At 40.4% G+C, this 18,042-nt stretch overlaps 1 protein-coding gene across 1 annotated transcript in view; it reads right to left on the minus strand.

Annotated features, from left to right (window-relative positions):
- CSMD1 (CUB and Sushi multiple domains 1) overlaps positions 1 to 18,042 on the minus strand; it is a 1,401,348-nt gene that overhangs the window by 224,753 nt on the left and 1,158,553 nt on the right. The window contains exons 41-43 of the mRNA XM_066607269.1: positions 14,876 to 15,085; positions 3,942 to 4,130; positions 221 to 398 (exon numbers count right to left, since the gene is read on the minus strand). Of these exons, the coding sequence (XP_066463366.1) occupies positions 221 to 398; positions 3,942 to 4,130; positions 14,876 to 15,085 (577 nt within the window). The remainder of the gene's footprint in view (positions 1 to 220; positions 399 to 3,941; positions 4,131 to 14,875; positions 15,086 to 18,042) is intronic.

The raw sequence follows: 18,042 nt of genomic DNA on the forward strand, positions 1-18,042 counted from the left end.
TTCCAGAGAAGTAAAATGTTGATGATTGATTACTTATTTAATGTGTGCTGTGCATGTATCTATAAAAATTGATTTGTTTCCCGAATTCATGTTCTGACCTTATGTGTTGTTATTTTACTTCTTAAAAATGTCAAGTTGCAGTCCCATATCCATTACATAGTTACAGAGTCAAGGAAAAATAATCAATTTAAAAGCAATTTATTTACTATGGGTCACATACCATACTGCAATGTAATCATTCACTGGTTCGGTCTGAAGTAAAGTAAAGTTAATATAAACCCCATGACCCTGTAGTACAGAAATGAGCCAAGCACAGTCCTTTGAATTTGGATATTCCTCTGGAAATCCTGGTGAATAAATGGTCCCATTTTCTGATGATATGTTGTATCCACAAGGCGCTGAAATAGAATTACTGCATATTAGCAGACAATATAGCTCATTTGGGTATAAAAATTGAGAATTACATAAGAAAGTACAGTTTTTACGCCATATCGTAAGTATCTATGTATTAAAGGGAACATGTTATCAAGACGATGCTGCTATATACACAAATAGGGAGAGAATGATCAATCATAGTGAGTAGGGTGAAGGGAAGCCACAGCATGGTCTTTCAGTGGACACATATCCCTTGTACATAATGCAAAATGGGACCCAATATTAAAGCTACGTCTTCACTGCTAAACTCCCTCCCCCTTCTCTCCTCCTCTCTCTTCCCCTCCGGCTGTTTGCAATGGAAGGTGGTGAGGAAGGTGCTGAAACTTAGCTCCACCCCCACCTTGCCCCATCCTATTGCTGGCTGCAGACAAGGAGCAGGGTGAGAACTTAGCTCCGCCCCTTCCCATCTCTTCCCATTGCAAACAGCCAGAGGGGAGGAGAGAGGAGGTGAGCTGGAGAGGGGGAAGGAAGGGGGAGACAGCTAAGCTGTCTCGTCGCGCCCAACGTCATTGCAGCCTCGGCATATATGCTCCGGGGCTGTGCTGTCTGAATGGGCACACAAATGTAAGATTTGTATGCCCGTTCATGCATTTTTTTTATGGTGCTGTCGGGCACACATAAAAATGTCTACGGCCGTGTGAAAGCACCCTCAGACTATTTTTGTCTAATATGTTGCACTCATTCACACTATATTGACACTCTGATATTTTAACTCATTGCTATTACAATATATTTTATTTTATCAATAAAGGTTACTTTTTAAAGGGACTTAACTGTGGGTTTCAGCTTATGGCAAAGGCTGTGGTGGGATTGGTTACACTTTAAAACATGGCAGCTCTCTATCGGTAAACCTAGCTTACGATGATCATCAGACTTTTCGCTAATTCATTTTGTCCACCATTAGGATAACGTAACTTTGGTGGCAGGCTACCTTTAATGCACTTTTAGGTTCTCCATATGCCGCCATACAGGATTCGTGCACATAGATTTTCAATGTAAGTTGCACTTTTGCCCTGCATCGCATACTTTTAGCAGGTCATTTTGTGGCAGGGTAAAATTCTGTGGAAATGGGGGTTTTGTGATTAAGTTAATTTTAATGGCAAAGAATGACTTTGTAATTTATTGCAATTCGTCTCATCACTCCTCATAACAATCTAGAGTTAATGCAAATTGTTGCTATAAAAAAACTCAAACAGTAAACTTTATGAATACCAAAATTTGTGTCAGTCTTTAAACTTTTGGCCACAGCTATATACAGTGGTGCCTTGGGCTGCAAGTGCCTCAGCTTGCAAGCTTTTTGACTTGCGAGCAGGCTCTCTCCAAACTTTTAGCTCTGATTTAAGAGCAAAAACACAGGTTATGAGCCTACTCACAGGTCAAGAAGCTCACAAGCTGGCTCAGAAGGAGGGGGGCAAATACTCACCTACCACCGGCATTTGGGTCCTTCGCAATGGTCTGCGGCGCCCACAAAGCATTTCTTTCTGGAAGCGGGGCTTGAATGCCCCACCTACAGCAAGCTAATGCTTTGATTGGCTAATTTAGCGCTGCATCAGCCAATGAAAGCCGGCGCTGGGTTAACCAATCACAGCCATTCAGTGATGTCATTGGCTTTCATTGGCTGACGCAGCACTTAATTAGCCAATCAGAGCATTAGCTCGCTGGAAGCAATGCTCTGTCGGCGTGGAGATGGACGCGACAGCCTACAGCAGCGACACAGACCATCGCGAGGACCGAAACGTCGGTGGTAGGTGAGTACTGATGTTTCTTTTTTTACATGTAGTGTAGTTAGTTTCCCCATTGAAATGAATTAAAACGCCTTTAATCCAGAACGCATTAATGGCGTTTCAATTAATTTCAATTGGGAAAAGTGATTTGACATACGAGTGTTTTGGTTTTAAGAGCTCCGTAACGGAATGGATTAAACTCGTAAGCCAAGGCACCACTGTATGTCAATGAGGTGAGTGAGTGAAGAGACAGTTCCAGTCAGTTCTTTTCAGAGGATGCATTGACTAGTACCAAGACTATAGCAATGTGATAGGCCACTACACTAATGATATAATAAACCTAAATCTGGTGTGTTTCTGTGCAGGAGAGTTATAGTGAGAAATAACAGAACACATCTAAGAAGCAGCAAATGCTGCGTATAGGATAATGCTTAAAGGGGTTGTCCCGCGGCAGCAAGTGGGTCTATACACTTCTGTATGGCCATAATAATGCACTTTGTAATGTACATTGTGCATTAATTATGAGCCATACAGAAGTTATAAAAAGTTTTTTACTTACCTGCTCCGTTGTTAGCGTCCTCGTCTCCATGGAGCCGACTAATTTTTGGCCTCCGATGGCCAAATTAGCCGCGCTTGCGCAGTCCGGGTCTTCTGTGTTCTTCTATGGAGCCGCTCGTGACAGAGAGCGGCTCCGTGTAGCTCCGCCCCGTCACGTGCCGATTCCAGCCAATCAGGAGGCTGGAATCGGCAGTGGACCGCACAGAAGAGCTGCGGTCCACGAAGCAAGAGGTTCCCGGCGGCCATCTTCACAGGTAAGTATAGAAGTCACCGGAGCGCGGGGATCAAGGTAAGCGCTCCGGTAAGCTGTCTGTACGTCCCTGCATCGGGGTTGTCTCGCGCCGAACGGGGGGGGGGTTGAAAAAAAAAAAAACCCGTTTCGGCGCGGGACAACCCCTTTAAAGTCCTCAGCTAGAATTTGGCTTTGAAGTTGCAAGTAGAGTAGATTGTGATTGCAATTATTCAAGTTAGTTAAGTCATTAATTATTACAGGAACAGAAATTATTTGAAAAAAAACATAAAATAGTTTCATAAACATCAAAAAATTGCTGCTCTAATTAACAATCCAAAAATGTTATGATCAAAGTGAAAAACAAAAGTCAACATTCTATTTTACCTTCCTTATAAAACTGCTTGTGCTCCACTTTACAAATAATTAATGTAGTCATTACTTTTGTTTAAATGAAGGTACAGTGTGTTACACTTCATTTGAGCCGAGTGCTATAAAATGAGGATTATAGTGGGCTTTTTCATGACTACAAAGTTATTGACTACTTTTTCTTCAGATTATTAACCTTAGCAACAAAGGTTTTGTGAAGCATAAAACGCAGACACAATCATTGCGCTATGAGAAACTGCTGAATACTTCCACAATAATGAAACATTATGGCTAATGAATCACACAGCAAATAGCCCTATTTATGGCATTATATTTAGTTGTCTCCAGAGAGAGAAGGTGCAGGTTGTAATGTTAATCTGCTCAACAATAAATAATTGCTTGTTAAGAGAGCTCTGCTACTTATACAGGTGGAACAATGCGCTTCGCAACGCAGCTGGTGCTAAGACTGACTTTATTTACTTGAGTTACAAAGTCAGTACTCAATACTTTTTAAATTAGTATTAATTAATATTTCTCCTTCTAAAAATATGGCCTTCAGCATTGTTTCCTGAGACTCTTAAAAACGAATGCAATTGGCAAACAAGCTCTTAGTATAATGCACTTACCTTCACATCTTGGAAAAGGATAGTTCCAATTTCTATTAATACCATGCTGGCAAGTGAGAACAGCATGTCCTATCAGAACATATCCTGGATAACATTCAAAAGTTATTGATTGTCCCACGCTATAATCAGAATTAATGATATAGCCATTCTTAAATGGATGAGGATCTGGACAATTTTGCAATTCATAAGCTGAAAAATAAAGTCAACAGATGAAATAAATTTAAGTGATAGCTAGAGGTAATTTTAGAAACACAAGTCTTTGCAGGGCAGAGAATAAATGTACGTTAAAGCTGAAACAAAGACAAAAATGGATCCAAGAGCCAGAAGATTATGTTAAATCTACGTCTCCACAAGGCTAACTAGTAACTTGTTAAATTCTTGGCTACCTGCTGCCACCACTTGGAAGTTCAATCAGTATACAGCTGTGTGCAGCGCGATTGACTTAAATAGTAACTCTATGTAGTACTCTATGGATTGGACTCACTAGTGGCAGCAGCAGACAGACAACTTTTTAAAAGCAATAGTCTTAGGGGAATACAGAATATATTTATTGATGAGAGCAAGATGGCAATAGACACATCTGGGATTGTTTTACTTTCAAATGCCTTATCCTTTGATGATCTCTGACTGCACAGACTCGCACAGGAAGAAGTTGCTACATTTCCGCAGCTGTTACTTGGATGCCTGTATGTACAGTTGCAACCACAATTATTCAACCCCCATTGCAAATTAGGTTTATTTGCCAAATTTACAAACTTAATCAAGGGGTTGAATTGTGTTCAATTTGGAGAAACTACTGGTTATATTTGTTGTGTTGAGATATTTAAATTGCTCTTGTTTGATTGCTTTTCACAAACAGCTAAAAGTTTCTAAATTTGGCAAATAGAACTAATTTATAATGGGGGTTGAATAATTTTGATTGCAACTCTAAGTTTATTTTAGATGACAAAGCAGAAGTGCAGGACTACGGAAAGGATAAATTGGTTTTTCAGGAGGATTTCTGGCGACTGAGGGAATTCCAAACAGCAGCATTGCCGCTGAACCCAGAAGCACATTTTAAATGTCCTGCTGTAAACTCTTGTTAGTGCCCGCGGGGATTAAGGGAGCCCCCGGGGAGATGAACAAAACCTGTGGGGATTTCCCTCATTCGTGCAGGGGCTAACAAGAGTTTACAGCGGGACATTTAATATGTGCTTCTGGGTTTAGTGGTGCCGCTGCTGTTTGGAATTCCCTCGGTCAGCAGAAATTCTCCTAATGACTTGTAATCTTCTTTTCCGAGCATCAGCCACAGCTAAACTCCTGCTCCCATAGTTGTCTATGGAGACTCCTGTACATCATGCACCAAAGATAGGTCAGATTCTATCTTTTTATGCAGCATGGACCTTAGATGCACGCATACAGTCACGCATGTCCTATCTTTGGGAGTTTTTTGTGCGTCTAAAATTTCTTCATCTGAACGTTTCTATAGGAAACTATTGGCTCTAATGGAGGCGATTTTTGACATGCCTACTCTGCGTGAAAATGATGCCCATGTGAAAGAGCCCTAAGGGTGAACTCACACAGCATAGTTTAGAAACTGCATCAGAATCATCAGAAAAAAAGTGTGTATTTTTGCCGCAGTTTTGCTGCATTCGCAGTTTTTGCTGCAAATGCGACAAAACCATGGTAACAATACACTTTTTCTGAAACGGAATTGGTTTTTGCCGCATCCAAACTGCCTTCTATGGACGGACCCTAGATGCAACAGAATGGAAAACTTTTATGGATATTACTAAGTTTCTGGGACAATGTTAAGGGTAATTTATTTTTGATGGGCTCAATGGTACGGACAATTTTGTGTTGATATTCATATTGCTCTGGAATGAGAATATGGACTACACATTGTCACAGACACAAAAGTGGGAACTAGCTGCAAGATGGTACCACCATATAAACTGTCAGAAATCACAGTGGTATGAGATATCTATATAGTCGAAGCTAAGGCCGTCACAGATATAGAATTTAAAAATTGAAATTTTATTAGGAATTATTTTAAAAATCAAGGCCAACCAAAGAAAAACAATTACATAAAACGTATAGTGACAGGACAGACAAACAACTTAAAAGAGGGATCTTGGGATGGGCGAGGGAGGGAATTATGTGTCACCAACTCCCGTCTAACCATCACCAGGATCCTCAAGAGTCACTTGTGATTTAGTTGATGGGGCAGATCCCCCTATCAAGGTAAGTATTTAGCACTTGAGGTGTTGTATGATTCGTATGTTCTCCAAATGGAGACTGTTTTTTAATAAAGGTACATATGTTATACGAATCAAGCAAACCACTTTTCTTTTGGGACTCTTGTAGTTTTTAATGTTTGAATCAATGTCGTTTAGTGCATTTGTTTTCACTGTTTTATACACTTTCTGTTTAGATTGCTCTTCAAACCAGTATGGTATTGAGTTTACAGTGTTTAAAGCTTTTCCGTTTGTATTGCTCTTGCTCGACGCGTTTCCCTATCGGGGAAACTGTCAGGAAGCATGAGACCATATGCGTGTTTGTGTGCTTTTTCCATATACAATTAAACACGCACAGATGCTCTCAACCATTGAAATGGCCAATTAGTTTAATAAGTTCAAGATGTGTTATTTCCCTGCGCAAATGTGCAGGAAAATAGAGTATTGTGCAATGGAATTGTGCACGCCAAATATATGCATGAGAAATGAGAATGAACACATTTGCACACAAAGAATTTACATGCACAATAAGCAAAAAAGTACAGTAAAAGCGCAGTTGCATGCACAAATATGCAACGCCCAATACACAGTAATGCATCGCAAATGAGAACCAATGGTTTCCTTTATGTTTTTTCAGACAATTTTTTTGACGCGTGTCAAAAGATACAACATAGGTGCATTATTTTAATGCTAATATTTCTATTGCATAGAAAGATAGGACATGTCCTATCTTTTGACGGGCAAACACAGGAGGCACCACAGACTCCTATGGGAGACTATAGGAGACTATGGGAGACGGCCGGCAAAGAGAGGGAAGGGAGTTTAACAGCGGTGAGTGCAGTTAAACAATAACAAGAGCCTCTAGTTGTCATTTAAAGGTGTTCTGCTGAGGGATTTCGGGGTTGCACGACACTGCAGCCAGCCATGAAAAATCACATAGAATAGCCACGATTTGGTGGCTTTTTTTCATTCATCTGATTTACCCCTTCGATAGCTGTGATTTTTTTAGCATGGCTATCGGGGTGTCAAAATGACACTCGTGTGAACTAGCCCTCATATTGCCATTGAAGTCAATGGAGTTGTGTCGTTGTTGCACCACAACCCCATGGACCCGAATGACCTCATGAGGTCACAGTGCTAACCAGCAATATTTGGTCATGCAACCTCTTTTGTGACGAAAAGTTGCAATGCAGCTCTAGTTTAAAGGTCAATGGCAACAGGCTAGGCATCCGATTGCATCTTTGTGATAAAAGTTCCTTTTTTAATCTTGAAATCAAACAGCACGTAAAATGTGGTGTGAAGGAAGCCTAACCGATGCTTTCTTAAGGAATATACATTTGTAACCTATAGTTCTCTAATAGTTGATATAATATTGTTCAAAAGTGGATATAAAATGTAGTGTATAGTTTAATTAAAAGTAATACACTCGTAAGTATTCAGTTTCAAACTAGCAGTTTATTTCATAAAAAAAAAAAATAATACTACAAATGATCAGCAATCAACAGTAGCAAAAAGGCCATGAATGCAAAATGATGGACTCGGCATGGCTAAATAATCGATATCGGATGAGTTTTCTTCAACGTAGTAATTACAAAATATATTTTCACACGAGTTCTTTAAAGCTATCTTCTTCAGACTATGACAGCTAGTAAATCAAATGTACATTTAAAAGGTAACTATTTATACTGCATCACTGTTGACCGTGATTAGGAAATTTAGATTTATAAAACTAGTAAAATATAAATATCCTCAAAGCAGTCTCATGAATTTGTGAAGCATGAGCCATAAAAACAAGATGCCTCATAAAACAGCATGTTTTCAGCTTTTACCGAAGCACAAAATGTTCTTGTCCTTCCCATATGAATTAAATAGATTATTCTGAAGATACCAAATGATAAGTACTTATTAAATAGTCAAGTATTAGGCCAAAAAGCTAAAACACATAATTACATTCATTTACTTATTTAAAACAATATAGCTAAAGAAAATGCAGAATATGTGAGATGAAAAGCATAACAATTATGTAATAGCCAAGTGATAAGGAGTAGATTAGTAAGACATTCATTATATTATTAACCCTTTGTGGCTCCCTTCTAATTATAGAAATAGGAAAAATATAGCACTAGACAGATAAGGATACTTCTTGGTTGTGACCACATTGTACTCACACTAAACTAGAGCACAGTTTCAGATTTGCTTTGTGGGAATTGTTGCCCAGAACACATTTCTATTCTCAGTAGATTGCGATGAAGGAAATATCTGCCACAAGAAATATGCTGCCTGTTATCTATTGCTTAACTGTACAGCCTGTATTTAGTATAGAACGTTATACAGTACGGAAACATAAGTATCAATATTGTGCCTGTGGATGACGCCAAGTTATTCTTTACATGTGAAAAGTTACAAAATGTAATTTGATGAGGATATAAGAGAACGAGTTTTCATATGCTCCAAATGTCATTGTGAAAGTGATCTAAGCATGCACGGCTGTACAAGTCTGTATACAAATCAGAATTCCTATAAATACAGTAGGCAAGCTCCCTCTCTTCCTAATCATCTCCCTTGAGTTCATAACTGCTGGTTCAGCAGAAAACTAATTCTACAAAGTTATGATTTAGAAGATAATTTAACTTTGTGACACACGAAATCCTCTTTTAGCAAGTTACACATTAATTGAAGCTACAGCTAAAAAAAGAGCTCAGAATGTAAAGGATTGTGCAGTAGGCAAGGACGAACAGGAAATCATACAAGCAGTACTGTAAGATTTGATGGGAAGAAAAAGTACTTCAAAGGAGCTGTCCAACAAAAATATTGCTTCTTGTTACATTCAACACTAAATTATAATCATTATTTTGTATTTACACTTATTAAAAAATGTTTCTATCCCAAGATATTCCAGGATTAATATTAGAAAAGCACAACCTGATGTTTATATTCTGCGTTCACCTCCGTAATTGGTCCAAGGTGGTCACACATGCTCAGTCTTGCTTCTCTCCCTGCTCCTCTGGATATTTGGAGAGATCCCTGGTGTGATAAGAGGCTGCTTCTGAAGTTGTTGTGTCTTCTCTGATGTCAGAAGAGACAATGAGCAAGTGGTAAGAGTGCAGGAGATAACCTAAAGGCCTATTTACCCTGAAAGATGGTCGCTCAAAATTCGCTCAAACGGCAGTTTGGGTGACAGTTTTGAGCGATCACTTTGCATAAACTCTTAAGAAGCTACCTAGCTACTGAAGAGTTCATTTGTGTAAATGAAGGCTCCTGTTGTATGCAGATGACAGCATGAGCGCTGTTATCTGCAAACAGCTGCTTTGTTCTCGACGGGGTCAGCAGTATCCTGCTGAGAACTCCAAGTTGGATAGCAGCTGCGAGAATACTATCTGTGCTAACCCGCTGAGAACTCAGCGTGCGGCGCTGATAAAGCTCATCACTGACTTCAGGCTGGCTTGAAGTCAGAGATGAATGAATAGTGCTCGATAAGTGCATGATGGACAAGAGCCTAGACACAACGATTATTGTTCAAAAGATGGCGAATTGTGAGCGATAATCATTGTGTCTAAATGGGCCTTTACTGCAGAGAAGCAAAACTGAGTAGGCGTCACCACCTTGGAATATTTAATAAGGTGGACCAGACACAGAAAGGCTTGTCAACAGTAGGTGGTATTATTTCAATATTTGTCCTGGAATATCTGGGGATGGAAACATTTTTGTTAATAAGTGTAAATACAAAAATGTTTATAACTATGGGCTGTGTTTAACTATATATAATATTTTTCAAGGGACAACCCCTTTAGCAATTTCCTGATATGCACAACCTATATACAGCACAGCGGGAGAGTAGTTGCTGTATATCGCAGTACATGTGCAGTGCTGATTTGAGTGGGCTCAGAAGCTGAACCTACAGTAACCAGAGTGGGATTGCAGCTCTAACTGTAGCCACTGGGATTAGAGCTAGCTCTAATGCTAGCCATTTAACCTTATGAATGCCACTTTTACTGAAGACCACGACATCCAAGGGGCTTGGAGAGGGAGAGGAATCCTTCCTTCACACCAACAGCACCCACACAATTGGATTGTGGTGTGTTGATAGTTGCTATAATAACCAGAAGTTATAGTGGCTTACAGTAGACACTTTTTCACTGAAAGTGATATGCCTTTTTGTCAGTACAAAAAGTGATAGTTTGATGTAATGCACTGCACTACATTAATTAATTACATTAATAATAAAAATTCACATTAAAAGATACGAATAAAAATCTAATTTTTCCAATAAAACACGATTTATCATGTGAAAACCTCCCAAAATACCCCAAATTACTATGTTATCTATCATAAAGATTTTAATCATCCCACCTCCCCCACAAAAAAAAAAACAATAAAAAGAGATAAAAAAATCATATGCACCCCAGAATGGTACCAATCCAGATATAAACTCATTTTGTAAAAAACAAGCCCTCGCACAGCTCTCCATACATAAAGTAAAAAATTTATGACTCTGTATATGGTGATGCGAACCAATAAAATAAAATTCTTTGAAAGTCACTTTAAAGCCTTGGTCACATAAGCGATTTTTTTAGTGCATGTATAGGTGCGCTAAAAATAATTGCACATAAATAGTGCGATCGGTATCCTCTGATGTGGCTGTGACAGCTTCAGCAGGGGATTCCTTGGATGTGAAACACCTGGATGCTGTCCCATCCAGGGGTTTCACCTTGTTGTCAATGGAGCCGGTGGCAGCAGCATCCCATTGCTTTTAATGGGTCCACCGCTGCTGCCATTCCATTCAAAGCAATTGGGTGAAGGCAACCTCCTGTAGCCCAAACCTGAAAATAATCCCTAGCTGTAGAAAAAAAAAATCACACATCACTTAGAAGCGCTATCCAACTCTTCTCCGTGATCCCTGGCACTTTTCTTCTTTATTTCTTGTTGCTAGGGATTGAAAAATCTCTACCTCCTGAAAGCCCTGCCTCTGATTGGCTGCATGCTGTGACCAATCAGAGGCAGCGCTCAGCCAATTATTGAAGCAGATCTATTAAATAGTTTTTTTCCAATGTATTCACAGAGGAAAAGGAAATGTCAGAAGAAATGATAGGAAAATGCGATATATATAGTATATTTTGACTTGGGATTGACAAGGCAACAGTTTGGTGGATTCACAACTGGGTGAGGGATCGTACTCAAAGAGTGGTCATAGATGGCTGTGCATCCAATTGGAAAAATGTCTCAAGTGGGGTACCACAAGGCTCGGTCCGGGGCCCAGTATTGTTCAACATTTTTATAAATGTTCTGGAAGAGGAAATTGAGGGAAAACAGATCAAATTTGCAGACGACACAAAGCTTTAATAGTGGGCAGCAACTAACAGAATGGTATTTAACAAGGAAAAATGCAAAGTTCTATATCTGGGTAAGAAAAATGAAAAAATCACATACAGAGTGGGAGGAATTGGGCTAAGCAGCAGCACATGTGAAAAAGACTTGGGTATACTAATAGATCACAGACTGAACATGAGTCAACAATGTGATGCAGCAGCCAAAAAGGCAAACACAATTCTGGGATGTATTAAGAGAACCATAGAGTCTAGATCACGGGAGGTAACTATCCCCCTCTACTCTTCTTTAGTATGACCTCATTTGGAATAATGTGTCCAGTTCTGAGCATCCCACTTTAAAAAAGACATAGACAAACTGAAGCAAGAGAAGAGCTATGAAGATGGTGAGTAGTCTGCAAATAATGTCCCATGAGAAATGTTTAAAGGATCTGAAAATGTTTGGCTTGCAAAAAAGAAGGCTGAGAGGAGACTTAATAGCTGTCTACAAATATCTGTATCGCCGACTCTATTTAATTGGGATAGCATTGCGGTCCTCTGCCACAGCTGGGTTCTTTAACCCTAGTGGGGTGTCCCCTCATCACTGAACACTTCTACAAGCACCGCTGCTCCACGGAACAGAACATATTCATGGACCTTCGGTCACACGCATTTAGTTCATCTGTGGAGCACTTTTTTTTGCGTGCATAGATGCATGCAAAAACACGCTTGTCTGACTGAGCCCTAAGGGTGACTACCCACTACAGTTCTTTTTCATTGCGAATTTTTTTTTTCTGCAGGGGTCTTTGGGACTTGTAATGTTAAAATCGCGATCACGCAAAATCACAATTTACTGCGACATCACAATTTTGCATAATTACAAGTCCCATAGACCCCTGAAAAAAAAAAAAATGCAGCAAATTTTGCAGTGAAAAAAAACTGTAGTGGGTAGTCACCCTTAGGGCTCAGTCACACGGGTGCATCAGCGCCCGTGTTACTGCAGGAAGAAGACGGCTGTACCTCAAGACGGACGTCTCTCTGCAGTGCCGGGAGAAAGAACATGTGACCGGCTTCATTGCCGGTCATGTGTTCTTTCTTCAGCGCTGCAGAGAGACGTCCATCTTGAGGTACGGCCATCTTTTTCCTGCAGGAAGGGCTCAGTCACACGGGCGCATTGGCGTCTTTGTACGGGCGCCGATGCACCCGTGTGACTGAGCCCTTAGGGTGCAGTCAAATGCGCAACTTTTTTCACGCATGTGTAGGCGCAATGAAAGCCGGCTTTATTAGAACCAATGCTTTCTAATGAAAGCAGTCACATGTCTGATTTTTACATGCGCGAAAAAAATCGCACCTGCAAATGATAGGATGGCACTTAAAAGCACACATTGCATCGAACTGAAGGAATCTCCTGCCACAGCTGTGACAGCTGTGACATCAATGGCAGGGGATTTTCTTCATCCCCGTGAGGAGTCCCCTCATCACTTAACACTGCGACAGCACTGTAAAATATAAGCCCTATCCCAAAAATGAGCCCTAGCTGCAGAAAAAAAATACATCACCTTAGAAGCGCTGTCATCTCTGGAGTGTCTTCTTGCAGGTCCCCAACACTCTTGTTCAGCATCTCTTCTGGCCAGGGATTGAAAAATCTCCACCTCCTGAAAGCATTGCCTCTGATTGGCTGAGCACTATGACCAATCAGAGGCAGCACTCAGCCATTCATTTTAATCAATGGGATATCGATTGCACTATTTCTGTGAGATTTTTAGCTTTGGGCATGCATTTTTTTACACATGCAATGTGAAATTTTTTTCCGCATGCCTATTCTTGCACTAAAAAAATGCTTGTCTGACTGCACCTTAAGGCTAGACTCACACAAGCCCAAGAGCTTTTATGCACATTTTGTACACCGGATGTTGCATATTTCGAAATGTGCAGAAAATCTGAATATGCTCCATATTTTGTGTGCAACGGAATTGTACTTGCAAAATACATACTTGTGAACTAAACTATTGAAATCAATGGGTTTTATTCACTGTGTATTGCAAATACAGTCGCGTGAATCCAGCCTAAATGGGCAAATACTGGGTAATAACTGAAGCAAACAGGGTTAGGCAGCTTCTGTCAAGGTAAATAGGATCAGGGGGTGCATCAAAAAAAGTGTAGGGTCACATGATGAGAACATTGTTCTTCCTCTTTACAAGTCACTGGAGAAAACACACATGGAATATTCTCTACAGTTTTGCGTACCAGTACTCACGAAAGACATATCAGAGCCTGAGTGGTTTCAAAGGCGAATAGCTAAATTAATAAATGAAATGGATGGACTACAATACTCAGAGAGGTTATCAAAACTGTGATTATTCACTTTAGAAAAAAAGACGGCAGAGGGGCAACCTAATAACTGTGTATAGATATATCAGGAGACAATGCAGAGATCTCTCCCATCATCTATTTATTCCCAGGACTGTGACTGTAACAAGGGGACAGCGCTACATCTAGATGAAAGAAGGTTTCTACACCGAGATATGTAAGAGCAGTGAGACTATGCAACTCCCTCACCGAGGAGGACGGGGTGATGCTGAATTCGATAAATGAGTTTAAGATAAGCCTGGGCACCCTTTTTGAGCAATATAATATTATATGTTATAGTCACTAATTACTTCAGAAGGGTTGTTAATCCAAGGGTTATTCTGATTACCACATTGAAGTCAGGATGGAATTATCTTTTTCCTTAAAGGGGTTGTCCCGCGGCAGCAAGTGGGTCTATACACTTCTGTATGGCCATATTAATGCACTTTGTAATGCACATTGTGCATTAATTATGAGCCATACAGAAGTTATCAAAAGTTATTCACTTACCTGTTCCGTTGCTGGCGTCCTCGTCTCCATGGTTGCCGTCTAATTTTCGCCGTCTAATGGCCAAATTAGACGCGCTTGCGCAGTCCGGGTCTTCTGCTTTTCTGAATGGGGCTCCGTGTAGCTCCGTGTAGCTCTGCCCCGTCACGTGCCGATTCCAGCCAATCAGGAGGCTGGAATCGGCAATGGACCGCACAGAAGCCCTGTGGTCCACCGAGGGAGAAGATGCCGGCGGCCATCTTCACCGGCTAAGTAAGAAGTCACCGGAGCGCGGGGATTCAGGTAAGCGCTGTCCGGTGTTCTTTTTTAACCCCTGCATCGGGGTCGTCTCGCGCCGAACGGGGGGGGGGGGGGGGGGGTTGAAAAAAAAAAAAACGTTTCGGCGCGGGACAACCCCTTTAAATGAGGAAAATTGGCTTTCACTGCATTGGGTCTTCCTCTGGATCATTGGGGGGTAATAGGCTGAACTAGATGAACACGTCTTTATTCAGTCTAACATACTATGTTACTATAATAATACTATGCACAATAACACAATTATGATTTTAAAGCATCTTACCTTGATAAGTAAGCTTAAATCCTTGTCGATTCTCAGAGTGATCACTAAAGAAGTGAATGAAAACTTCATGTGTTGTACTCAGCAAAGATATTGGAAGTTCATTGCCACTAAATTGCCCGATCTGAGAACTCAGATGAGAAGGTCCATTTTGAATTTCAAGAATGTCATGATTTGCTTCCGATGAAAAATTTTCAAACTGAATGTGAGCACCTATGGAAAAAAAAAATTTAGATTTTTGCGATGAACAAAAAAAAGATAACAAATTACCTCTATCACACATATTATAATTTTAATTTAACAACACTATAGAAAAAGGAAAGGACATGGGCATACTTCCACATACAATGATCTACATGACGTTCTTTGTTACATTTTGATCAAATTGTATAAGCCCACTAACCACTTCATGGTGACCTCTTTCTAGTAGGTCCTTACACTACTGGGCACAGCACTGCATGGTGACCCTCACCACAACAATGCAGCACTCACAGGAGGAACAGCCCAGTTGCCCAAGAACAGTGGCTGCTATGCAGCACCACACCATGTGAACAAATCTCTAGAGCTTACATGTCCAGATACTTTTTTCCCTCAGCATTGTTAAAAAAGTTAACTTCTTAGTACACCCTGAATGTATGTCATAGATTTCTTTGCCATAAAACTTCAAGGCATGCATCTAAAAGTCCTTTTACATGCAAAGATAATCTTTCAAATGAATGAAAGATGTAGCTATCTATTTGCATAAAGTGTTAGTGGCCATTAATGGCCATTCCTTTGTTCTCCTCCCGGCTAATGTAAACATGCAGCGGGGTGACCATTGTACAGTCTTTTTAAAGATGAGTGAAATGCATTCCAATGGAATATATTTGGTGAACGATGGATTTTTAAGTCAACTAAAATCCATCGCTCAAACGAAAAGTGCATGAAGCCCACATTTACATGTAATGATTATCACTCATTTTCAGATGTTTAGATGAATTTTGGGTGATAATAGTTGCATGTAAAAGGGCCCTAAGTTAAGATCATTGCACAATCACAATAGTAGAAGCGTGGAAGTGATCAACAGCTAGGCACCCACTGTAAAGTCTAGGATCAGAAAAACCTGAGCCTAGCCATTTTACTTCTTAAATGCTGTCATCCCATTGGCTTCTAATGACAAGATAGCAGGAAGCCTATGGGTTACCATATAAAGTGGTGGGATCCGAAAAAAAAAGACACTGTGGTTTGTCATGGGCCTGGCCCAATTGGAATACTAAGCTTTCTAACGCATTATGTTAGCAATCAACTGATTGCAACTTCAAGTTACCTGGTGGGATAAAAAAAAAACCTGTGAAAATTAACAGTAATAACATTTAATTAAAGTTTAACTTAAGCCCCATTTACACGCAAAGATGATCGCTCAAAATTCACTCAAAAGACAGTTTAAGGCTGCATTCAGACGAACGTATATCGGCTCGGTTTTTACGCCGAGCCGATATACGTTGTCCTCGTGTGCAGGGGGGAGGATGGAAGAGCCAGGAGCAGGAACTGAGCTCCCGACCCCCTCTCCGCCTCCTCTCCGCCCCTCTGCACTATTTGCAATGGGGAAAGGTGGAGCGGGGGCGGGGCTAATTCACGGAACTTAGCCCCGCCCCCGCCCCGCCTCTTCCCATTACAAATAGTGCAGAGGGGTGGAGAGGAGGCGGAGAGGGGGCCGGGAGCTCAGTTCCGGCTCCTGGCTCTTCCATCCTCCCCCCCTGCACACGAGGACAACGTATATCGGCTCAGCGTAAAAACCGAGCCGATATACGTTCGTGTGACTTCACCCTAAGTGACAGCTTTGAGCGATCATTTTGCATAGCTACTAATAGGCACTAAAGTCAATTAGCAGCTAATTAACATCATTTATATGTTAATGAGCTGCCAGGAGATGTATTTACAGAACAGCAGGTGGTCTGCTCCTTAAATACATGTCCTTCATTCTGCCAAGGACTGTCAGCTAATAACAATGTTACAGTGCTGCCTGCAGAGAACTTAGCATGCAGTTCCTGCTATCATGAACAATGGATTTCATGCTCACATGAAATCCATCATTCAGCAGAAAAGCAAACAATGGTAGAATTTAGACACAACGATTATCGCTCAAAAGCCATCATTTGGACAAATTTTCAGAGATAATCGTTGTGTCTAAATGAGCCTTTAATCACTGTTCCATGACAAAAAAATAAATGAATTCACAGTTTCACAGTGGTCACATTAGGGATAAATAATGCATTAGCTTTATAGTACAGTACAGGTATAGTGATACCAATTATTTGTCAGTTTTTTACTATTCTTTATATAACAAAAAAATGAGGTGAAAACTTTGCTTCCATTTTTTAATGATTTTTAACATTTGATTAAACTTCTTTCTCTCCCTTTAGGGAAGCATGTGAGGGCTTAGCAGCTTCTGTAGAAGGCAGACCTGGAATTCATTGTTAGGCCTACAGTTGCCATAAAAATTAAATGGGTTTTCCAGGAGTTAACTGTCACTGACAGTGGGCGTAGCGAACAGCTGATCTGCAGAGATTCCAAGTGGTGGATCTCCGATGATCAACTATTAATGACCTATATGGGCAGCAGTGTCATTTGATGCCTGAATATATGACCTAAAGATAAGTAACATATGCACAGTGTAACCAACAGCTATTTCGCAGATGAGCACAGGACAGAGAAGCTGCATTAGGTTTATGTGCCTATATAAAATGTGGTTTGTTTTTAGGGAAATATTCTCTGCAGATGATATATTACTGCTGGTATGAAAGCCTGAATTCCAACAGAGAAATTAAACAAAGTTGTATTGGATGGACCACAGAAAGAAGCTGCATCATATTTATGTGCCTATATAAAACATGGTCTGTTTTTAGACATATTTTGGAAAGGACATATTGCTGCTGGTGTGAAAGCTTGCATGCCAGCATAGAAGTTAAAGGGCGTTATATAGCAGGGTGAAGAAAAATAAGCTGCTTTGTGTTTATAAGCATAGACAAAATGTGGTCTGTACATTGGAAGAGATATTTTGCAGAATGCATATTTCCGCCGCAGTTACTATAAAGCAGCAAAGCAGATAGACAAACTACGCTTTGGCATGGGGAATATTGCAACTCTCTGTTTGTGGCCGTAGATGTTCAAAGTTGCAAGTCCAGCCACTG

Source organism: Eleutherodactylus coqui, chromosome 1, assembly GCF_035609145.1.
Source record: "Eleutherodactylus coqui strain aEleCoq1 chromosome 1, aEleCoq1.hap1, whole genome shotgun sequence".
In the NCBI taxonomy this organism is placed as follows: domain Eukaryota; kingdom Metazoa; phylum Chordata; class Amphibia; order Anura; family Eleutherodactylidae; genus Eleutherodactylus; species Eleutherodactylus coqui.